Below are 15,948 nucleotides of genomic sequence, written 5' to 3'. Positions count from 1 at the left end.
CATCCCTCTGCCACTAGTAGGGACACCTTCCACTAGAGCAGCCTGCTCCAAGCATGTCCCACAATGTGGTGACCTTGGGAACAGTGCCACCAACACAGATATCCTCCATTACTTACCTACCTAAAAGTGCAGCTGTGGAGAGTGTAAGTGTGGCTATCCATGTTGGTGATGGTGTTACAGAGCTCAGTGTGTGAGCCCAGCACCAGCTTTCTATCCTGGCCCCTTCAGCTTAGGAGCAGGGGCTGGATGTTTGCACTTTGGGATCTGGTGGTTTGAGTGAAATGTGAAGCACTTCTGGACGGGTTTGAGTTGGTTTGGGGGCAATTTGTGCATAATTTAGGGTCATTTCAGGCATTTGGGGGCATTTTGGGTAAATTTTGATGGACCCATCAGTCCATCCCTGTACCCTCCAGGGACTGTGGCAGGATGGGACCCATTGCAGCCTCCCTGCTTGCAGGAAGCATTGATCCATGTCTCCCCAAGGACTTTATTGAACCATTAAAACCTGAAGTGTGCAGCTGGTTGGGTGCTCCCCACAGGAAGAGGAAAAGGAGGAGGAGGAGGAGGAGGAGGAGGAAGGCTGGGGCTCAGGTGGCAGGCAGCCAGACTTTCTGCGTGCTGATGATGTCGCTGAGCTTGCCCTTGATCTTCAGAAAGTGTCTCTTGAATTCCAGGCCATCGCCCTGTGTGAGGAGAGGTTGTTACCTTGCACTCACCTAACACGGTCCTGCATCACCCTGCACCCACCTAACACGGCCCTGCATCACCCTGCACCCACCTACCATGGTCCTGCATCATCCTGCACCCACCTAACATGGTCCTGCATCACCCTGCACCCACCTAACATGGTCCTGCATCATCCTGCACCCACCCAGCATGGTCCTGCATCATCCTGCACCCAAGTAACATGGTCCTGCATCATCCTGCACCCACCTAACACAGTCCTGCATCATCCTGCACTCACCCATCATGGTTCTGCATCACCCTGCACCCACCCATCATGGTCCTGCATCATCCTGCACCCACCTACCATGGTCCTGCATCACCCTGCACTCACCCACCATGGTTCTGCATCATCCTGCACCCACCTAACATGGTCCTGCATCATCCTGCACCCACCTACCATGGTCCTGCCTCACCTTGAATGGTCCTGCATGACCTTGCACCCGTCATGCATCACCTTACACCTACTGTGCATCACCATGTGCCCACCTTGGAGAGGCGAAAATCCACCAAGATCTTGCTCTCCATCTCCACCAGGTTCACCTTGAAGATGAGTTTGTTGTTCCTCCTGTCCGTGGTCGAGATGGTGACCTGAAAACAGCAGCGAGGAGGGGAGCATCCCCTGGGTTACTTGCAGATACAACAGCAGGGAGGCTGCACCCCAGGATCTCGCCCCCCCAGCACCCACCTGGTTGGTGCAACTCTTCTTCCAGCCGTAGCCCATCTTCTCACACACCTCCTTCAGGGCACGGTACGAGCCATCAGCATCCAGCTTGGTGAAGAACCGCGTCATCCGCTTCACCAGGCGCTGCCACGGGCTCTGCCGGCCCCAAAGCCATGGGAAAGGTCAGAAATCCCACCGGGATGCAGCAGTCCCGAGGGTAAGCCCTGGAAAGCTGCACTCCCTGATGGCAAAGGCTGCGACCTGCATCGCCTGGGATGCAAACCTGCATCCCGAACATTAGAAACACTGCGAAGCTGCAGCCCAGTACCACAAAACTGCTCCCTAATGGCATAAATACTGTACAGTTGCCTCTGAGTCTCACAAATATAATGCAAAGCTGCATCCTAAATACAGCAAAGTCGGGCTCTGAGGTTATAAATGGGATGAAAAGTTGCATCCCAAACACTGCAGTTGGAAAGCAGTACCTAAACACTGCAAAGCTGCATCCTGCTGCTAAAAATACCCTAAAGATGCACCCAAAGCTTCTTCTGGAGATGGCAAAACCATGTAAAGCTGCATCTTGGTATCATAAATGCTGCAAAGCCGCATCCTGCCGCTAAAAACACTGCAAAGTTGTTTCCTATATGCTGCAAAATCACATCCAGAGATGACCAATAGTGCAAAGCTACTCCCTAGTATTATATATGCTGCAAATCTACACCCCAAATACTGCAGAGCTGCACCCCATAGAATTGAGCCCCATACCTGTGAGGAGCCAGGGGTGCCGAGGAGCTGGCTGTTGACCAGCATGTGCTCGGGGCAGGTGGGCTGGGAGAAGCTGATGCCCTGGACCAGCTTGTCGATAGCAGCTGCTCCACAATCCCAGAGCATCCCACCGGTGCCTGGCTCCGGCTGTGATGTGGAGTAGCTCACCTTCTCCTCACTGCAATGCAAGGGGAGACGGGGTGTTATATGGGTGCAAGTGCAAAGGAGAGGCTGCAAGGATGGGGAACGCACGGATATTTCAGCATAGGAATTGTAGCAGGATATTGGAGAGGGGCTTTTCATGGGGGACTGTAGCAATAGGACAAGAGGGAATGGGATCAGGTTGAAACAGAGTAGATTTAGGTTGAATATAAAGAAGCAGCTTTTCCCTGTGAGGGTGCTGAGGCGCTGGCACAGGGTGCCCAGAGAAGCTGTGGCTGCCCCATCCCTGGCAGTGCTCAAGGCCAGGTTGGACACAGGGGCTTGGAGCAGCTGCTCCAGTGGTTGGAACTGGATGAGGTTTAAAGTCCTTTCCAGCCCAAACCATTCCACGATTCTGGAAAGCCCTGCATTGCACAAGCAGGATAAACACAGGCTTGTGCATGGCTTCCACCACCCACCTCATGGGGAGAACACAGGGAAAGGCCTGGAAGGTGCAAAGAACTGCAAAGCCCAACAGTGACAAGGCACTTACATACCCCAGGGCACGGAGGGGGACACAGAGGGAATCGGGGGCTCACCCAAGTGGGCTCTTCACAGGTGAGAAGTCCATATCAGATCGGATGTGCTTGGAGAAGCCACCGGGAGAATCAGAGACCCCCCCTGTGGACACACGAGCCCGCTTGATGCCTGCAAAGGGACGAGACACCCCAATAATTCCCTAAACCAGGAGTGACGAACGCATTCCCCTGTATCCCCTTACCCTTCTTGAGGGGTTTGCTGTACCACCGGTCCTTCTTGATATCGGAAATGGTGATCCTCGCTGCAGGGCTCTCCGTCAGGATCTTGTGCAGTAAAGCTGGGAGAGATGGAGAGGGTTGGGAATGGTGATCCCAGCATGGCATGGGGCACTGCTGGGGGTGCTGGGTGCTCACCTAAGGGTGCAGAATCAATCTTTTTCCAAGGCGGGAGGTAGGTTTTCCTCTCCTTCCAGTCACTGTATTCCTGGCAGCTGTCGCTGGGCTGGTCCCAGGGCAGCTCTGCCGGAGGGGAAACCTCTGTTACTGCACCATGAGAAGGGCAGAAGGCAGCCAAGGAGGCAGCACATGGGGAGGTTTTGCGAGGGGAGGGGGAATGAACACCATTTCTTTGGGGTTTTCAATGTGCAAAGCCCTGCAGCGTGCACCAGCACGATGGTCATCTCCCATGGCAGGCATCTCTGCACTGCACCCCTTGTGTTGCCCCCCTGTTCTCTGGGCACCCTGTGCCAGCGCCTCAGCACCCTCACAGGGAACAGCTTCTGCCTAAGAGCTCATCCCAATCTCCCTTCTGGCAGGTTCAAGCCATTCCCCTTGGCCTGTCCCTACAGGCCCTTGTCCCAAGCCCCTCTCCAGCTTTCCTGCAGCCCCTTCAGGCACTGGAGCTGCTCTCAGGTCTCCCCTTCAGGAGCCTTCTCTTGTCCAGGCTGCCCCAGCCCAGCTCTCTCAGCCTGGCTCCAGAGCAGAGCTGCTCCAGCCCTCGCAGCAGCTCCATGGCCTCCTCTGGCCTCACTCCAACAGCTCCAGGTCCCTCTTGTGCTGCTGCCCCAGGGCTGGATCAGGCTGCAGGGGGGGTCTCACAGAGCACAGCAGAGGGGCAGGATCCCCTCCCTTGACAGGTCACCCCCATTCCCATCCCAAGAACTCCACACACCTCCCTCTATGTCCCTCGAGCACGTCACACGTGCCCCACACGCATGGGGCAGCCTCACCTCCGGCCAGCATGGCCGTCAGCACCACACCGCAGGCCCAGACATCGACAGGCTCCGCATGGAACTCAGGGCACCGCAGCAGCTCGGGGGCCACGTAGGGCAGGGTCCCACACATCTTATTGAGCAGCCGCTCGCGGCCGTTGTGCCTGAAGACTGTGGCCAGGCCGAAATCTGAGATCTTCAGGTTATCTGGAAGCAGAAAAGAGGGAAGGTAAAGTGGGCATGCAATGGTTAAACAGAGGGCAAGTGGTGGGCACAGAAGGGGCACAGTAGCCAGGCAGAAGGCACATGAGGGGCATGCAATGAACAAGCAGCAGGCCAGCAGTGCACATATGACAGGCAGGTGATGCAGGTGCAGGTCAAGCAATGACCAATCAGCAGGCACACAAGGGGCATGACATGGCTAAGCAGTGGGCAAACACAGGGCATGCAATGACCCTGCAGTGGCCGCATGGTGGGCAAGTGACAGCCAAGCAGTGGGCACACAGAGGCCAAATTGCAATGTACAGATCAATTCAAATGAAAACTCAAAATGAATGGACAGAGAACGTGCCCTTCCTCCTGACCTCGCTCATCCAGCAGCAGGTTCTCCGGCTTCAGGTCACGGTGGGTGATGCCGATGCTGTGCAGATAGACCTGGAGATGGCAGAGAAGGGTCAGCACAGTGCAGGGACCACCACTGGTGTCACCAGCACTGCCACCACACTCACCACACCAGCAATCAACTGCTGGAAGAACTGCTGCGCCTCTGGCTCTGGCATCCCGATATCTGGCTCTGTGTAAGGGGGAAAAGAATGGAAATGGATTCTCAACCATTTAGGGATTAGTTTCTAATAAGACAGGCAAAGAAAATTGGGCTGGTTCAGCCTGGAGAAGAGAAAGCTCCTTAAGGAGGGACCTGAGAGCAGCTCCAGTGCCTAAAGGGGCTGCAGGAAAGCTGGAGAGGGGCTTGGGACAAGGGCCTGTAGGGACAGGCCAAGGGGAATGGCTTGAACCTGCCCAAGGGGAGACTGAGCTGAGCTTTGAGGCAGAAGCTGTTCCCTGTGAGGGTGCTGAGGCGCTGGCACAGGGTGCCCAGAGAAGCTGTGGCTGCCCCATCCCTGGCAGTGCTCAAGGCCAGGTTGGACACAGGGGCTTGGAGCAGCTGCTCCAGTAGAAGGGTTGGAGCTTGATGAGCTTTAAGATCCGTTCATCCCAAACCAATCTGGGTGCTAAGAGGTGTCTGTGAGCAGCGCACCGATGCGGTCAAAGAGCTCCCCGCCGCTGCAGTACTCCAGGAACAGGTACTGAGTGGCACCTTCCCTGCGGTGCCCATAGAACTTGACGATGTTCTCGTGGTTGAGCATCTTGTTGATGCAGATTTCCTTCTTGATGTTCTCAGGGCAGTCAGCCGCACGCTTCATGTCCACGATCTTGACAGCCACAGCCTCCTCGGTGCGGCGGTTGACAGCGAGCTGCACCCTGGGGGGGACAAGAGACAGGCTGCGGGCAGGGACAGGCAGGGGATGCAGGCAGCAGGCATGCAGCGGGCACATCAGGGTCATACAATGGGCAAGCGGTGGGCACAGATAGTGGAGTGGCCATGCAGCAGGCACACAAGGGGCATGCAATGGCAAACAGTGACCGCACAAGGGGCACACAACCCCCAAGCAGGAGGGGTGCAGCAGGCACGAAGGGACAAGCAGTGCGCAAGTGGAGAGCGTGCAGAGCGCACGGAACAGCCGAGCGGCGGCCACGTAAGGGGCAGGCAGGAGGCTCACGCAGTGTGTGTCTGCGGGGACACGCGCAAGGGTCGCGCAAGGGCCGCGCAATGGCCGCGCAAGCCACGACCCCTCCCGCTCCGCACTCACTCCCCGTACGCTCCTTCCCCCAAGGTCTGCACCAGGTCCCAGTCCTGCACGAACGGCACCGCCATTCCCGGCGCTCCTCCTCCCGTTTCCCGCCAGCGCCAACCGCGCCCCGCCCCTCCCTGCGCGCGCAGCGCCCAAGCCCCGCCCCCTCGGCACTGGGTCCCTGTGCCCACCCCTCACCCCCCCCCCCCTCCAGCTTCACACCCGTGCTGCTCTGTGCCCCGCGGTGTGGGCAGGGCTGGAGCGCGTCCCATCCGCTCCCAAACCATCACCACCACCGCCTTCTTTAACCTTTATTAATTATAATTCCCCATTAAAGCCGTTATTCCCGATTTGGCGACTGCTGCGTGTATAAAAATCGCTCCCCCCGGGCAGGGAGGGGCAGGGGCACCCCCCGCTGCTGTACTTACAAACTGTAGAAAACAAAACAACCAATTCCCCCCAAGGAAAACCCCCCAAACCCAACCAAACCCTCCCAAAACGTTTCTGCTTCACAGGCAAAGGCTGGGTCAGTGCGGTGCGAGGTGGCCCCATCGGCACCTCTACGTCCTTGACAAGCCACGGTTATCCAGATCTTTCACCTGGGAGGTAAAAAACAAGACTCAGGGGGGTGAAAACTTAATGCTTTGGCCCAAATATGAGGGGTTTGGGGTTGTTTTGGGGCCACACCTTGTATATTCGGACAAGCCAGTGCTCTGTGGTGTATGCCTCCTCCAGCACATCCAGCTCAAAGTCCTTGTTGCCGATTTCGGCGTTCCTCACCCGGTCATAGCCCGGCGGTCGCTCTAGGAGAGGACAAAGTACAGGCAGTGCTGCCACATCACACCCCAGAGATGCTGGGGGCACGGTGGGGTCTCCCTGGAGTGGTGTCCCCCCCATCCAGGGGTGGTTCTGGACACTTACTGGCCTCAGTGTAGACCTGCCCGAAGCGGTAGTAGCACATCTTGTACATGAGGCAGTTGAGGAGCACCGGGGAGCCCTCGCGGTCGACACGGAACTCCCCCGTAGGGGTGTAGTAGTCGTGCTCCTTGATGTGGCGCCCTGTGTCCGTGCTGCCCCCGATCCGCACCATCCACAGGAACTTGTTGATGTCTGAAAGGGGGAGAGCAAAGTGTTGAGGTGGGAGAATGAGCGGAGCTGAGGGGCCAAGAGCAAGGGAAGGAGTTGAGCTGGGGGGTGAAAGATAAGGGGTTGAGTTGGGGGGGTCAAGAGGAAGGGACTGAGTCAAGCGAAAGAACAAGGAGCTGAGCTGGGGGAGTGAGAGGGTTGAGTTGGGTGGTGAAAGAACAAGGAGTCAAGGTGAAAGAATGAGGAGGTTGAGTTTGTGGGCTGCAAGCGAGGGGTTGAATTGAGCTGGGAGGCCCACAGCAAGGAGTTGAGATGGAAGGCCTAGAGCAAAGAGGTTGAGTTGGGAGGCCAAGAGCAAGAAGCTGAGTGTTGGAGTGTGACAAACGCACATGCAGCTTCCAAAGAGGAGTGTTTTGATACCGTTTCCACTTTGCAGCCTCAGCTGCAGGTGGAATTTCACTCCTCAGAGCTATTTTGGAGAAGCCTGAGCCACAAACGGCCCCTAAATGGGGTTGACCCAGCTCAGAGTGAGATCTTACCATCAGATGAGTACCCAGTGAGGCCTCCGAAGATGACCAACACATAGCTGACATCCAGCTCCCTCATGATCTCATAGGCTCTCTCCTCCGTTGATGCCATGGCCTGGAGCAGATGCGGTGTCAGTGATACCATGAGGTGCCCCAGAAAGGCAGGACAAGGCAGTGGGTGAGGGAAGGACCTACCTGACCAACACGGGAGATGTGAGTGTTGTTCCAGGTGTTGTTGTCCACCAAGATGGTCCTGTTGGCCATGGCGGTTATCTGGTACCCGTAATCCCACCAGGACATCACCTTTGCATCCTACACACAACACCAGATGTGCTGTTGGCACCTCAGGGGACAACATTGGGTCCCCACCACCCAAATCATCCCCATTTACCTCTGGTGTGTTGTGCCGCAGCCAGTAATAAGCTTCTCTGAAGTCATCAAAAATGATCCTGCTGCCATCCCCCCCACGGGCAGAGAGCACGATGGAGGGGGATGAGTATGCCTCGCTGGTCACCCACGTGGAATGGAAGGTGTAGGTGATCAGGAAGAAAGCCATGACCAGGATCATGCCACTGGCAACCTGGGGGAACAAACTGGGATCAACACTGAATGGAAGAGGCCACCACCTCCACTTGTCCCCAGCCAGGATGAGGTGTCTCCTCCTCCTGTCCCAAGCCAGCCCAACTCACTTCGTTTTTGATGGGGTAGGTGGAGTCTTGCTGCTTTTTGCTCTTCTTGTCTGGCCGGCTGATATCCAGGTTCTTCATGTAGGTGGACAGCACCTGAGAAACCCCGATGCCAGAGAGGATGCACATCACTGGGGCCAGCACCAGCATGAGACGCACCTGTGGGTAACAGAACCATCAGTGGTTGCTGGAGAAGAAATCCAGGCAGGAACCTGAGAGAAGGGAAATGAGACACCAGAAACCTCAGCATCAACATAAACCTGCAGCTGACTTATTTAGCCCCTAAGGGATGTTCTCTGAAGACTTCAAAACAGGCCAATGTGAAGAACTGACCTCAACTGAGCATTCTTGGGCAGGCTTAGGTGGAGCCAAGGATTCATAGATACCTCCATAGCAAAAATCAACCCGTATTTAGAGCTTGGGGTGCTAAAGCAAGAGTGGAAACAGACTCAGCAGCAGCTATGGGCAGGAGTGACTGCTCAGATACCTGGAAAATTTGTTTGGGGTTGCAACTCAGCTATGGAAGACCAGGAAGAGACCCAGAGTGGCCATTTGGAAGCAAGGGACACCAAACCCTTTGAGCTTTGCCACATCACATTCCCTCACTGCTCGGGGAGGTCAATAAAGCAGTTTTAAGGAAGGGAGCAAAGCCTCACAAACACTTCAGCCAGCTCAGGGTGGAAGAACCATCATCAGCTTGAGAAAAGAGAACATTAAATCAGCTTTGTGAGGACCATTTCTCCGTCACACTTGTGCCCAGCAGGAAGCAGCCCCTCACCATCACAGCAGAGAAGTACATGCTGGTCACGCCATACATGATGATGAAAATGCGGGCGTCCGAGAGGTTACTGAAGCAGTAATAGAGACCAACTGTGGAGAGGAGAGAGAAACGGGTCAGGTCCACCTTGGGGATCTGCTGCCTCCAGTGAGAAACAGCCACAGAGGCACAGTCTTTAATGCATCAGGGTCTGATGGAATCTGCGTTGGGCTCACCTGGGAACATGAACACGAGGAGCTGCAGGTCAAAGTAATAGGAGGACCAAGTGGTGGGCTGGTGCTCAGAGACCGAGGCAATGATGGGAATGTTGTTCTTTGCATAGGAAGGATCCAGGAGGGAGTAGAAACGCCCCGTCCACGGGGAGATTTTCCCTAGGCAAGAGGAGATAAAACCCAACCAATTTCAGTTCCAACAATGTTGATACGACCCCTCACAGGGGAAGCATGTGTAAGGCTGGCTGAGCAATCCCAGAGTTTGTTTAACATCCCCATTACTAAAAGCTGGCATTTTAGAAAGGAAATAAAGAGCAATTTTACCCTAAAAAAGGCTTCTCCCCCCACCAGCCATTTTTAGCATCTCTTTGCTACTACAAATCAACATGTGTCAGTTCAGCAGCTCCAGCACACCAAGTCATGGCAGGTTACTCTCTGCATCCTGTGACAGCAGCAGCCCAGATCTTACAGCTGCTTCCCAAGTCTTTTCCTGGTGATGAAGAAACTGGGGCAGGACCCAGCCTCCACCTCACAGGGCGGGCCTGCAGGCAGGAATGTGGGATTTGGATTGACAAACAATGTGCTTTGCAAAGAGCAGGGAAATACTGCAAAGGCAGGAGCAGCTCTGCTCTGGAGCCAGGCTGAGAGAGCTGGGCTGTGGCAGCCTGGACAAGAGAAGGCTCCTGAAGGGGAGACTTGAGAGCAGCTCCAGTGCCTAAAGGGGCTGCAGGAAAGCTGGAGAGGGGCTTGGGACAAGGGATGTAGAGACAGGCCAAGGGGAATGGCTTGAACCTGCCAGAGGGGAGACTGAGCTGAGCTCTGAGGCAGAAGCTGTTCCCTGTGAGGGTGCTGAGGCGCTGGCACAGGGTGCCCAGAGAAGCTGTGGCTGCCCCATCCCTGGCAGTGCTCAAGGCCAGGTTGGACACAGGGGCTTGGAGCAGCTGCTCCAGTGGAAGGGGTCCCTGCCTGTGGCAGGGGGGTTGGAAATGGAGGACCTCTAAGGTCCCTTCCAACCCAGACCTGTCTGGGATTCTATGATCCAAAGCAAGGAAAGGAGGTAGTAGAATGCACTCATGGTCCCCACCATCTCAGGCTACCTGTTAGCATCAGCACAGCCCCGATAGTGAGGAGAACAAAGCCAACCAGGGAGATGACACTCCTGAAGAGGATTTCGAACTGCTGCGGGTTCAGTTTGCTCCGAAGGTAGTCAACGAAGGCGTGGATCTGACACAAGCCAAAGACTCCAAGGGCAGCCATGTGCTCCGAGGAGAGGACAGGCTGCAAGCAGGGGAGATGTGGATCAGGGATGGAGGAGAACAAGAGTCCATAAGCTAATTTTGCAACAAATCAGCATTAGCAAGATCTCCAACTAGAAGCCAGCACCCACTTACAGCCTCAAGGGCAAAGGCAAAAGAAAAACTCGTTGATGTTCTGTTACAAGCAACAAAATGACCATTCCTTGTGTTTGCAAATCATTCTGGTCCCCACCTGGAAGCCAACAAAAGAGATCTGCATGGAGAGGATGGTTCCCAAGCAGTAGACAGTGCAATAGGCTACGTAGATCCTGTGGGAGAAGCGCCCGGTCAGCATCAGCACAAGAACATGCAAGGGTATGAGGTTAATCAGAAAGACGTAGCCACCCCACGAGGAGACCTGCCAAGAGAGAAAACAAACAACACACCACAAGTTCCAGGATGGAACAGGTCTCACAGCAGAGCTCAAACGCAGCAGGTTTGATATTCCTGGGATCAAGCACAAATAGGAGCTGGGTGGAGACTTGATTGAGATCAGCCCTGAGAGTAAACTGACAGGAGCCCTAACCTGACAGAGATTGAGATGGGATGTTAGGAAGCTGTTCCCTGTGAGGGTGCTGAGGCGCTGGCACAGGGTGCCCAGAGCAGCTGTGGCTGCCCCATCCCTGGCAGTGCTCAAGGCCAGGTTGGACACAGGGGCTTGGAGCAGCTGCTCCAGTGGAAGGTGCCCCTGCCTGTGGCAGGGGTTGGAGCTGGAGGAGCTTTAAGGTCCCTTCAACCCAAACCAGTCCGGGATTGTCATGTCAAGTTCTAGCTACCTGAACACAAGGACACAGGAATGGGACATTGGATGGTTTTGGTCACCGTATCTAGAATGTAGTCCAAAGTACCTCACTGCCAGGAGAAAGAACACTCACCATGTAGAAGTAGGCCAGAGCACACATGGCTGCCCAATAGATGGAGCCAGTTTTGACAGCTTTGATCCACATGTAGTAAGTTAACAGCATGCAGAAGATGGCAATACCTGGGTGGAAGGACAAAGAGGCGTCAAAGCAAGTTCACATCAGCCCTGAAATGTTAATCTATGACCTCTGGGGCACAGCAGAGCACTCAATGCATTAAAAATGCATATATAAACACTTTTGCTGCTCCATCAGAAGATGAAACAGAGCCTTATGCAAAGAGGCAGGGGTGGGAAATGGGTTTCTGAACACAGCACCTCCTCACACGGGCTCCAGAGCCCAGCTACAGGAGAGGAACCTGATCACTGGCAACAAGACTGTTGCCTTTGCCAGCCCCCACATTGCTTCTGGAATGCATACAAACAGAGTACAGTGTCCCTCTGTCGTTCTCTGTGGCATCCTTCCCATCATCATCCAGCAGCCAATAGCTGGAAACAGCAGCTCTCCCTGCTCCCAGTGCCACAAACTCACCTTCGTTATCGTAGGAGCCGGCAACGGATCGGGAGATGTACCCAGGCACAACTGAGATCATAGCAGCAGCCAGGAGCCCTGCGCCGGCATCCTGGGGAGAGAAACCAGCCACAAGGTGGGAAAAGCCATCAGCTCATGGGAATTTTGCTATATTCCACATGGATACACCTCAAAGGAATACATCCTACAGGGATGCTGAAGAGGGGCTCTTCATCAGCGGTTGTAGTGACAGGACAAGGGGTGATGGGTTCAAACTCAAACAGGGGCAGTTCAGGGCAGATATAAGGAAGTTCTTCCCTGTGAGGGTGCTGAGGCGCTGGCACAGGGTGCCCAGAGCAGCTGTGGCTGCCCCATCCCTGGCAGTGCTCAAGGCCAGGTTGGACACAGGGGCTTGGAGCAGCTGCTCCAGTGGGAGGTGTCCCTGCCTGTGGCAGGGGGTTGGAACTGGATGATCTTAAGGTCCTTTCCAACCCAAAGCATTCTATCTATGATTCTATTAAAACTGAGCATCAAAACGACACTTCAGAAGTTGTGGGTTTTCACTGATGTGGTGGTCACCTCCAAGCTTCCAAGACAACCACAAGTTGCTTTTGCACAAGCCCATTCTCCTCGTGTGAGCTGCATCCCACTCACCCCTTACCTTGAGCTCTTTGGTGAGGTGGTAAGTCACTATGGTGGTGAAGGAGGAGAAGAGTGGAGCCAGGAACACGCACACATTCCGGATGTCAATGGTGATGTGGAAGAAGTGCAGCACATGGTAAATAGCTGCTGATGTGATCATCAGGCCTGTGAGGTGGAAACGACACCAGGGCAGCCAAAAGTCTCATCAGGAATGCTTTGACAAAGGGAATCCCCCTTCTCCTATCCAGCCCTGGAACCCTGCTCCCTCCAAATCATCCCTCTTCCCATTTTCCCTCATGTGAGGTGCATTTCAACTCCACAGAAGCTTACCTGGATAAATGGTGCCACCGATGATCCTGCCCAAGGGGTACCATGCTCGGTCATCAAACCAATTGTGGAATTTATAGAAGCCCTCCTCTGCCAGGAAGCGGGTTGTACGATAGTTAAAGTACCTGTAACAGGGACAGGGGTTAAACCAGCAGATTGGGACAGGCAGTTAAATCCTATGAAAGCCCATTTAGATGCCCTTCTCTGATGTCCAGGGCAGGACAGTGTTGTGTGTTTTCCACCCTAAGACTCCTACAAAGCTCATCTGCAAAAGCTCATGCTCCTCCTCAGGGGTTTAAAAGTGGGTTTGCAGAGGTAACATCCTCCCTTGAGCCTGGTTTAGTCATCAGCAAGCCCAGGAGTGCTTGCAGTGAGTCCCCTGCTCTGTGCTGCTCAGGCCAAGAACAACCAAACCCCAGCAAAAAAGGCCAAGGGGAACGGCTTTAACCTGCCCAAGGGGAGACTGAGCTGAGCTCTTAGGCAGAAGCTCTTCCCTGTGAGGGTGCTGAGGCGCTGGCACAGGGTGCCCAGAGCAGCTGTGGCTGCCCCATCCCTGGCAGTGTTCAAGGCCAGGTTGGACACAGGGACTTGGAGCAGCTGCTCCAGTGGAAGGGGTCCCTGCCCATGGCAGGGGTTGGAGCTGGAGGAGCTTTAAGGTCCCTTCCAACCCGAACCATTCCAGGATTCCAGTGGCAAGTGATTACTTAGATCCAGGTTGCAGGAAGAGTCCCAGCAAGTTCATTTTTGGTCTGGAAGAGGAAAACCTATCTGCAGTGAAAACCTCCCTCCAAATCCCGCATCCTCAATGTGGATTAACTTGAGCCTGGTGTACAGCACCTGAATTCCATGTGCTCTGGAAGAGGAAAACCCCCAGGAGATAAGCAGATGACACTTACGGATCAAATTCATGGATGACGCTTTCAAACCTTAACACAGAGAAAAGCCTCGTGGAGAAAGCTGCAAACACAGAGACAGGGTTAAAGCCCGATGAGAGCTTCCAAGAGAAGCAGAGGCAGCTCCCTCCCGGGATTCTCCATTCAGGGCACCTGCAGGACTTACAGAGCACAGCTGCCATGGACAGGATGAGGAGCTTGAGCAGAGTGTCCTGCTTCTCATAGGAGAGCCGGAGAAACCCCAGCTTGGTCATTTTCACATCAAAAGTGAGAACTGAGGATGCTCCAACACCTGAAAACAAGCAGAAAGAGCATCAGAGCACAGCATCTCCAAAGGTTTCATGAAGCACATCTGCAATACTCCACTTCTGCAAGATGCTTCCCAGATCCATGCTTCCCATCCCCAAATCCCCTTCCCTCACATCCTCACCTGATTAGCTGCCCCAGTCTCAGCTGAGGTTTTTCCTCCTATAGAGACCAGAGCTTCTTTGGGGCACAGGAGGCGTCTGTTTCTCTGCATAGGAAACAAAGCCCAAGTGTAAGCTCTTAACAAATCCACTCCGTTTCCCTTGGCTGGAGCTTAACCATCACTTCTGAGAAAAACAATCCACAGAGGACACAAGGAACTGGTCTTGGACACCAAGGAAATGAAACTGTAGCCAGGGAATAACATTTCTGTACTCCTGAAACCACGGATTGCTTTAAGATGCTTCTTGGCCCAATCAGTATGGAAAAACCCAGTCCCATATCAGAGCTGCAGCTGAGACTGGGACAGGCTGAGATTTAAAACACAAACTGTGCTTTCAGAGCCCGAAAAAAGACGTTTTGGTGACCGAGAAGCGATTTAACTTGCACATGTTCACCACGGACACAGAAACAAGCCCCTGATGGATTTATGTCCTGGCTCCCTGGGGATAACAAGCAGCAGCTCAGGAAGATGTCATGTGGATGCCTGCAGGGCATGAGCGGTTCTGCCAGTGGGGTCCCACTGGTACCCTGATTTCACAGCTCCAGCAGACCACTCATGGAGTGTGGGGGACCCTTTGCCCCACCACAGCTATGGGGGAAGCCAGTCCCAGGATGCTGGAACAGGAAGGAGGAAGAGCCATCCCTAGGCTACGGATTATGGCCCTGCAGTCACTGCCAGCCCCTCTGAGCTGGTCTGTGCCCCACAAGGTACTGTGCCCCCCATAAATCCCCCATGCAGCACCCCACAGCCACCTCCCTGCACACCCCATCTCCGCACAGCACCCCACAGCTCCACATCCCACAGCCTCCAGCCCCTGACAACCAGCAGCCCCTCATCCCACAGCATCACCTACCCCCAAAACACACACACCCCATAACCTCCCACAGCCCCCTGCCCCACACACACCCCATAGAGCCCCCACAGCCCCCTGCCCCACACACACCCCATAGACCCCCCACAGCCCTCTGCCCCACACACACCCCACAGACCCCCCACAGCCCCCTGCCCCACACACACCCCACACACCCCCACAGCCCCCTGCCCCACACACACCCCATAACCCCCACAGCTCCCTGCCCCACACACACCCCCCACACCCCATAAACCCCCACAGCCCCCTTGCCCCACACACACCCCATAACCCCCCACAGCCCCCTGCCCCACACACACCCCATAACCCCCCACAGCCCCCTTGCCCCACACACACCCCATAACCCCCCACAGCCCCCTTGCCCCACACACACCCCATAACCCCCCACAGCCCCCTGCCCCACACACACCCCATAGACCCCCACAGCCCCCTGCCCGTAGCCTTTCACCCCCTGATCCACGGCCCTCACCCGGACCCCGCCGCCCCGTCCATCCGCCTTGCGCAGCCTCCCTTGCCCTCCGCCGCGCCCCGCCCCCGCTCGCCATTGGTCGCCACTCCGAACACGGCCGCTCTCATTGGCCGAGCCGCCGCGCACTCAGGCGGAGGGGCGGGGCGGGCCGTGTACGGCGCCTTCTGATTGGCGGAGACGGAGCTACGGCGAACGAGCCGCGACGTGTCCCCAAGAGCTGTTGAGTGCGTCACGTGGGCAGAAGCGGAAGCAGGCAGCGGCCCCGCCACGTGGGTGGTGACACGTGGGGCGGTGCCAAGCGGCGGCGCCGGGTGCGGGTTGGTCACGGGGCACAAGTCGTGTTTCGTCCGTTTAATGTTTCCGTGTGAAAATACTAGAGAAAAGTCGAGAAACCTCCCCAAAAATCACCCCGAACCCCCCAACCCCGTCC

General features: G+C 55.4%; 2 protein-coding genes across 4 annotated transcripts; both read right to left on the bottom strand.

Moving 5' to 3' along the window:
• Window positions 1-467: 467 nt before the first annotated feature.
• CHEK1 (checkpoint kinase 1) lies at window positions 468-5,997 on the bottom strand. Of its 3 annotated transcripts, XM_005142802.3 has the most exons (12): window positions 5,912-5,997; window positions 5,299-5,522; window positions 4,772-4,836; window positions 4,628-4,697; window positions 4,062-4,250; window positions 3,247-3,351; window positions 3,075-3,170; window positions 2,893-3,001; window positions 2,153-2,330; window positions 1,412-1,543; window positions 1,213-1,314; window positions 468-683 (listed from the first exon to the last, which is right to left on the bottom strand). In XM_005142802.3, the coding sequence occupies exons 1-12, from the start codon at window positions 5,974-5,976 to the stop codon at window positions 588-590; spliced, it is 1,431 nt and encodes a 476-aa protein (XP_005142859.2). In that variant the 5' UTR covers window positions 5,977-5,997; the 3' UTR covers window positions 468-587. The 3 variants fall into 3 exon arrangements, with proteins under 3 accessions (XP_005142859.2, XP_030899308.2, XP_030899310.2); XM_031043448.2 differs by lacking the exon at window positions 5,912-5,997 and having other exon boundaries at window positions 5,299-5,898; XM_031043450.2 differs by lacking the exon at window positions 5,912-5,997 and having other exon boundaries at window positions 2,893-2,974; window positions 5,299-5,898.
• Window positions 5,998-6,190: 193 nt separating this feature from the next.
• Window positions 6,191-15,877, bottom strand: STT3A (STT3 oligosaccharyltransferase complex catalytic subunit A). Its single transcript, XM_005142801.3, has 19 exons — window positions 15,519-15,877; window positions 14,140-14,223; window positions 13,876-14,001; window positions 13,713-13,773; window positions 12,820-12,941; window positions 12,509-12,654; window positions 11,869-11,959; window positions 11,353-11,459; window positions 10,671-10,835; window positions 10,280-10,460; window positions 9,186-9,341; window positions 8,971-9,062; window positions 8,196-8,351; window positions 7,898-8,086; window positions 7,702-7,818; window positions 7,519-7,621; window positions 6,815-7,003; window positions 6,581-6,696; window positions 6,191-6,492 (listed from the first exon to the last, which is right to left on the bottom strand). Exons 3-19 carry the CDS (start codon window positions 13,961-13,963, stop codon window positions 6,454-6,456), a joined length of 2,118 nt encoding a protein of 705 aa, XP_005142858.1. The 5' UTR covers window positions 13,964-14,001; window positions 14,140-14,223; window positions 15,519-15,877; the 3' UTR covers window positions 6,191-6,453.
• Window positions 15,878-15,948: the final 71 nt, after the last annotated feature.

Source organism: Melopsittacus undulatus, chromosome 15 (assembly GCF_012275295.1).
Source record: "Melopsittacus undulatus isolate bMelUnd1 chromosome 15, bMelUnd1.mat.Z, whole genome shotgun sequence".
Taxonomy (NCBI): domain Eukaryota; kingdom Metazoa; phylum Chordata; class Aves; order Psittaciformes; family Psittaculidae; genus Melopsittacus; species Melopsittacus undulatus.
The sequence above is the reverse complement of the archived record's forward strand: the minus strand, read 5'-3'. Positions and strand labels throughout refer to the sequence as shown.

What these genes read in the sequence shown, in the direction of transcription:
- CHEK1 (XM_031043448.2), bottom strand. Translation starts at nt 5,605, where the DNA reads ATGACCCTGATGTGCCCGCTGCATGCCTGCTGCCTGCATCCCCTGCCT. An exon ending in AGCAGTTGATTGCTGGTGTG is followed by an intron (nt 4,698 to 4,771) that starts GTGAGTGTGGTG and finishes TGCCATCTCCAG; the next exon opens with GTCTATCTGCACAGCATCGG. An exon ending in GACGGCCATGCTGGCCGGAG is followed by an intron (nt 3,352 to 4,061) that starts GTGAGGCTGCCC and finishes CCCCTCCGGCAG; the next exon opens with AGCTGCCCTGGGACCAGCCC.
- STT3A (XM_005142801.3), bottom strand. Translation starts at nt 13,963, where the DNA reads ATGACCAAGCTGGGGTTTCTCCGGCTCTCCTATGAGAAGCAGGACACT. An exon ending in GTCATCCATGAATTTGATCC is followed by an intron (nt 12,942 to 13,712) that starts GTAAGTGTCATC and finishes TCCCTGTTACAG; the next exon opens with GTACTTTAACTATCGTACAA. An exon ending in GCAGGTCTACACTGAGGCCA is followed by an intron (nt 6,697 to 6,814) that starts GTAAGTGTCCAG and finishes GTCCTCTCCTAG; the next exon opens with AGCGACCGCCGGGCTATGAC.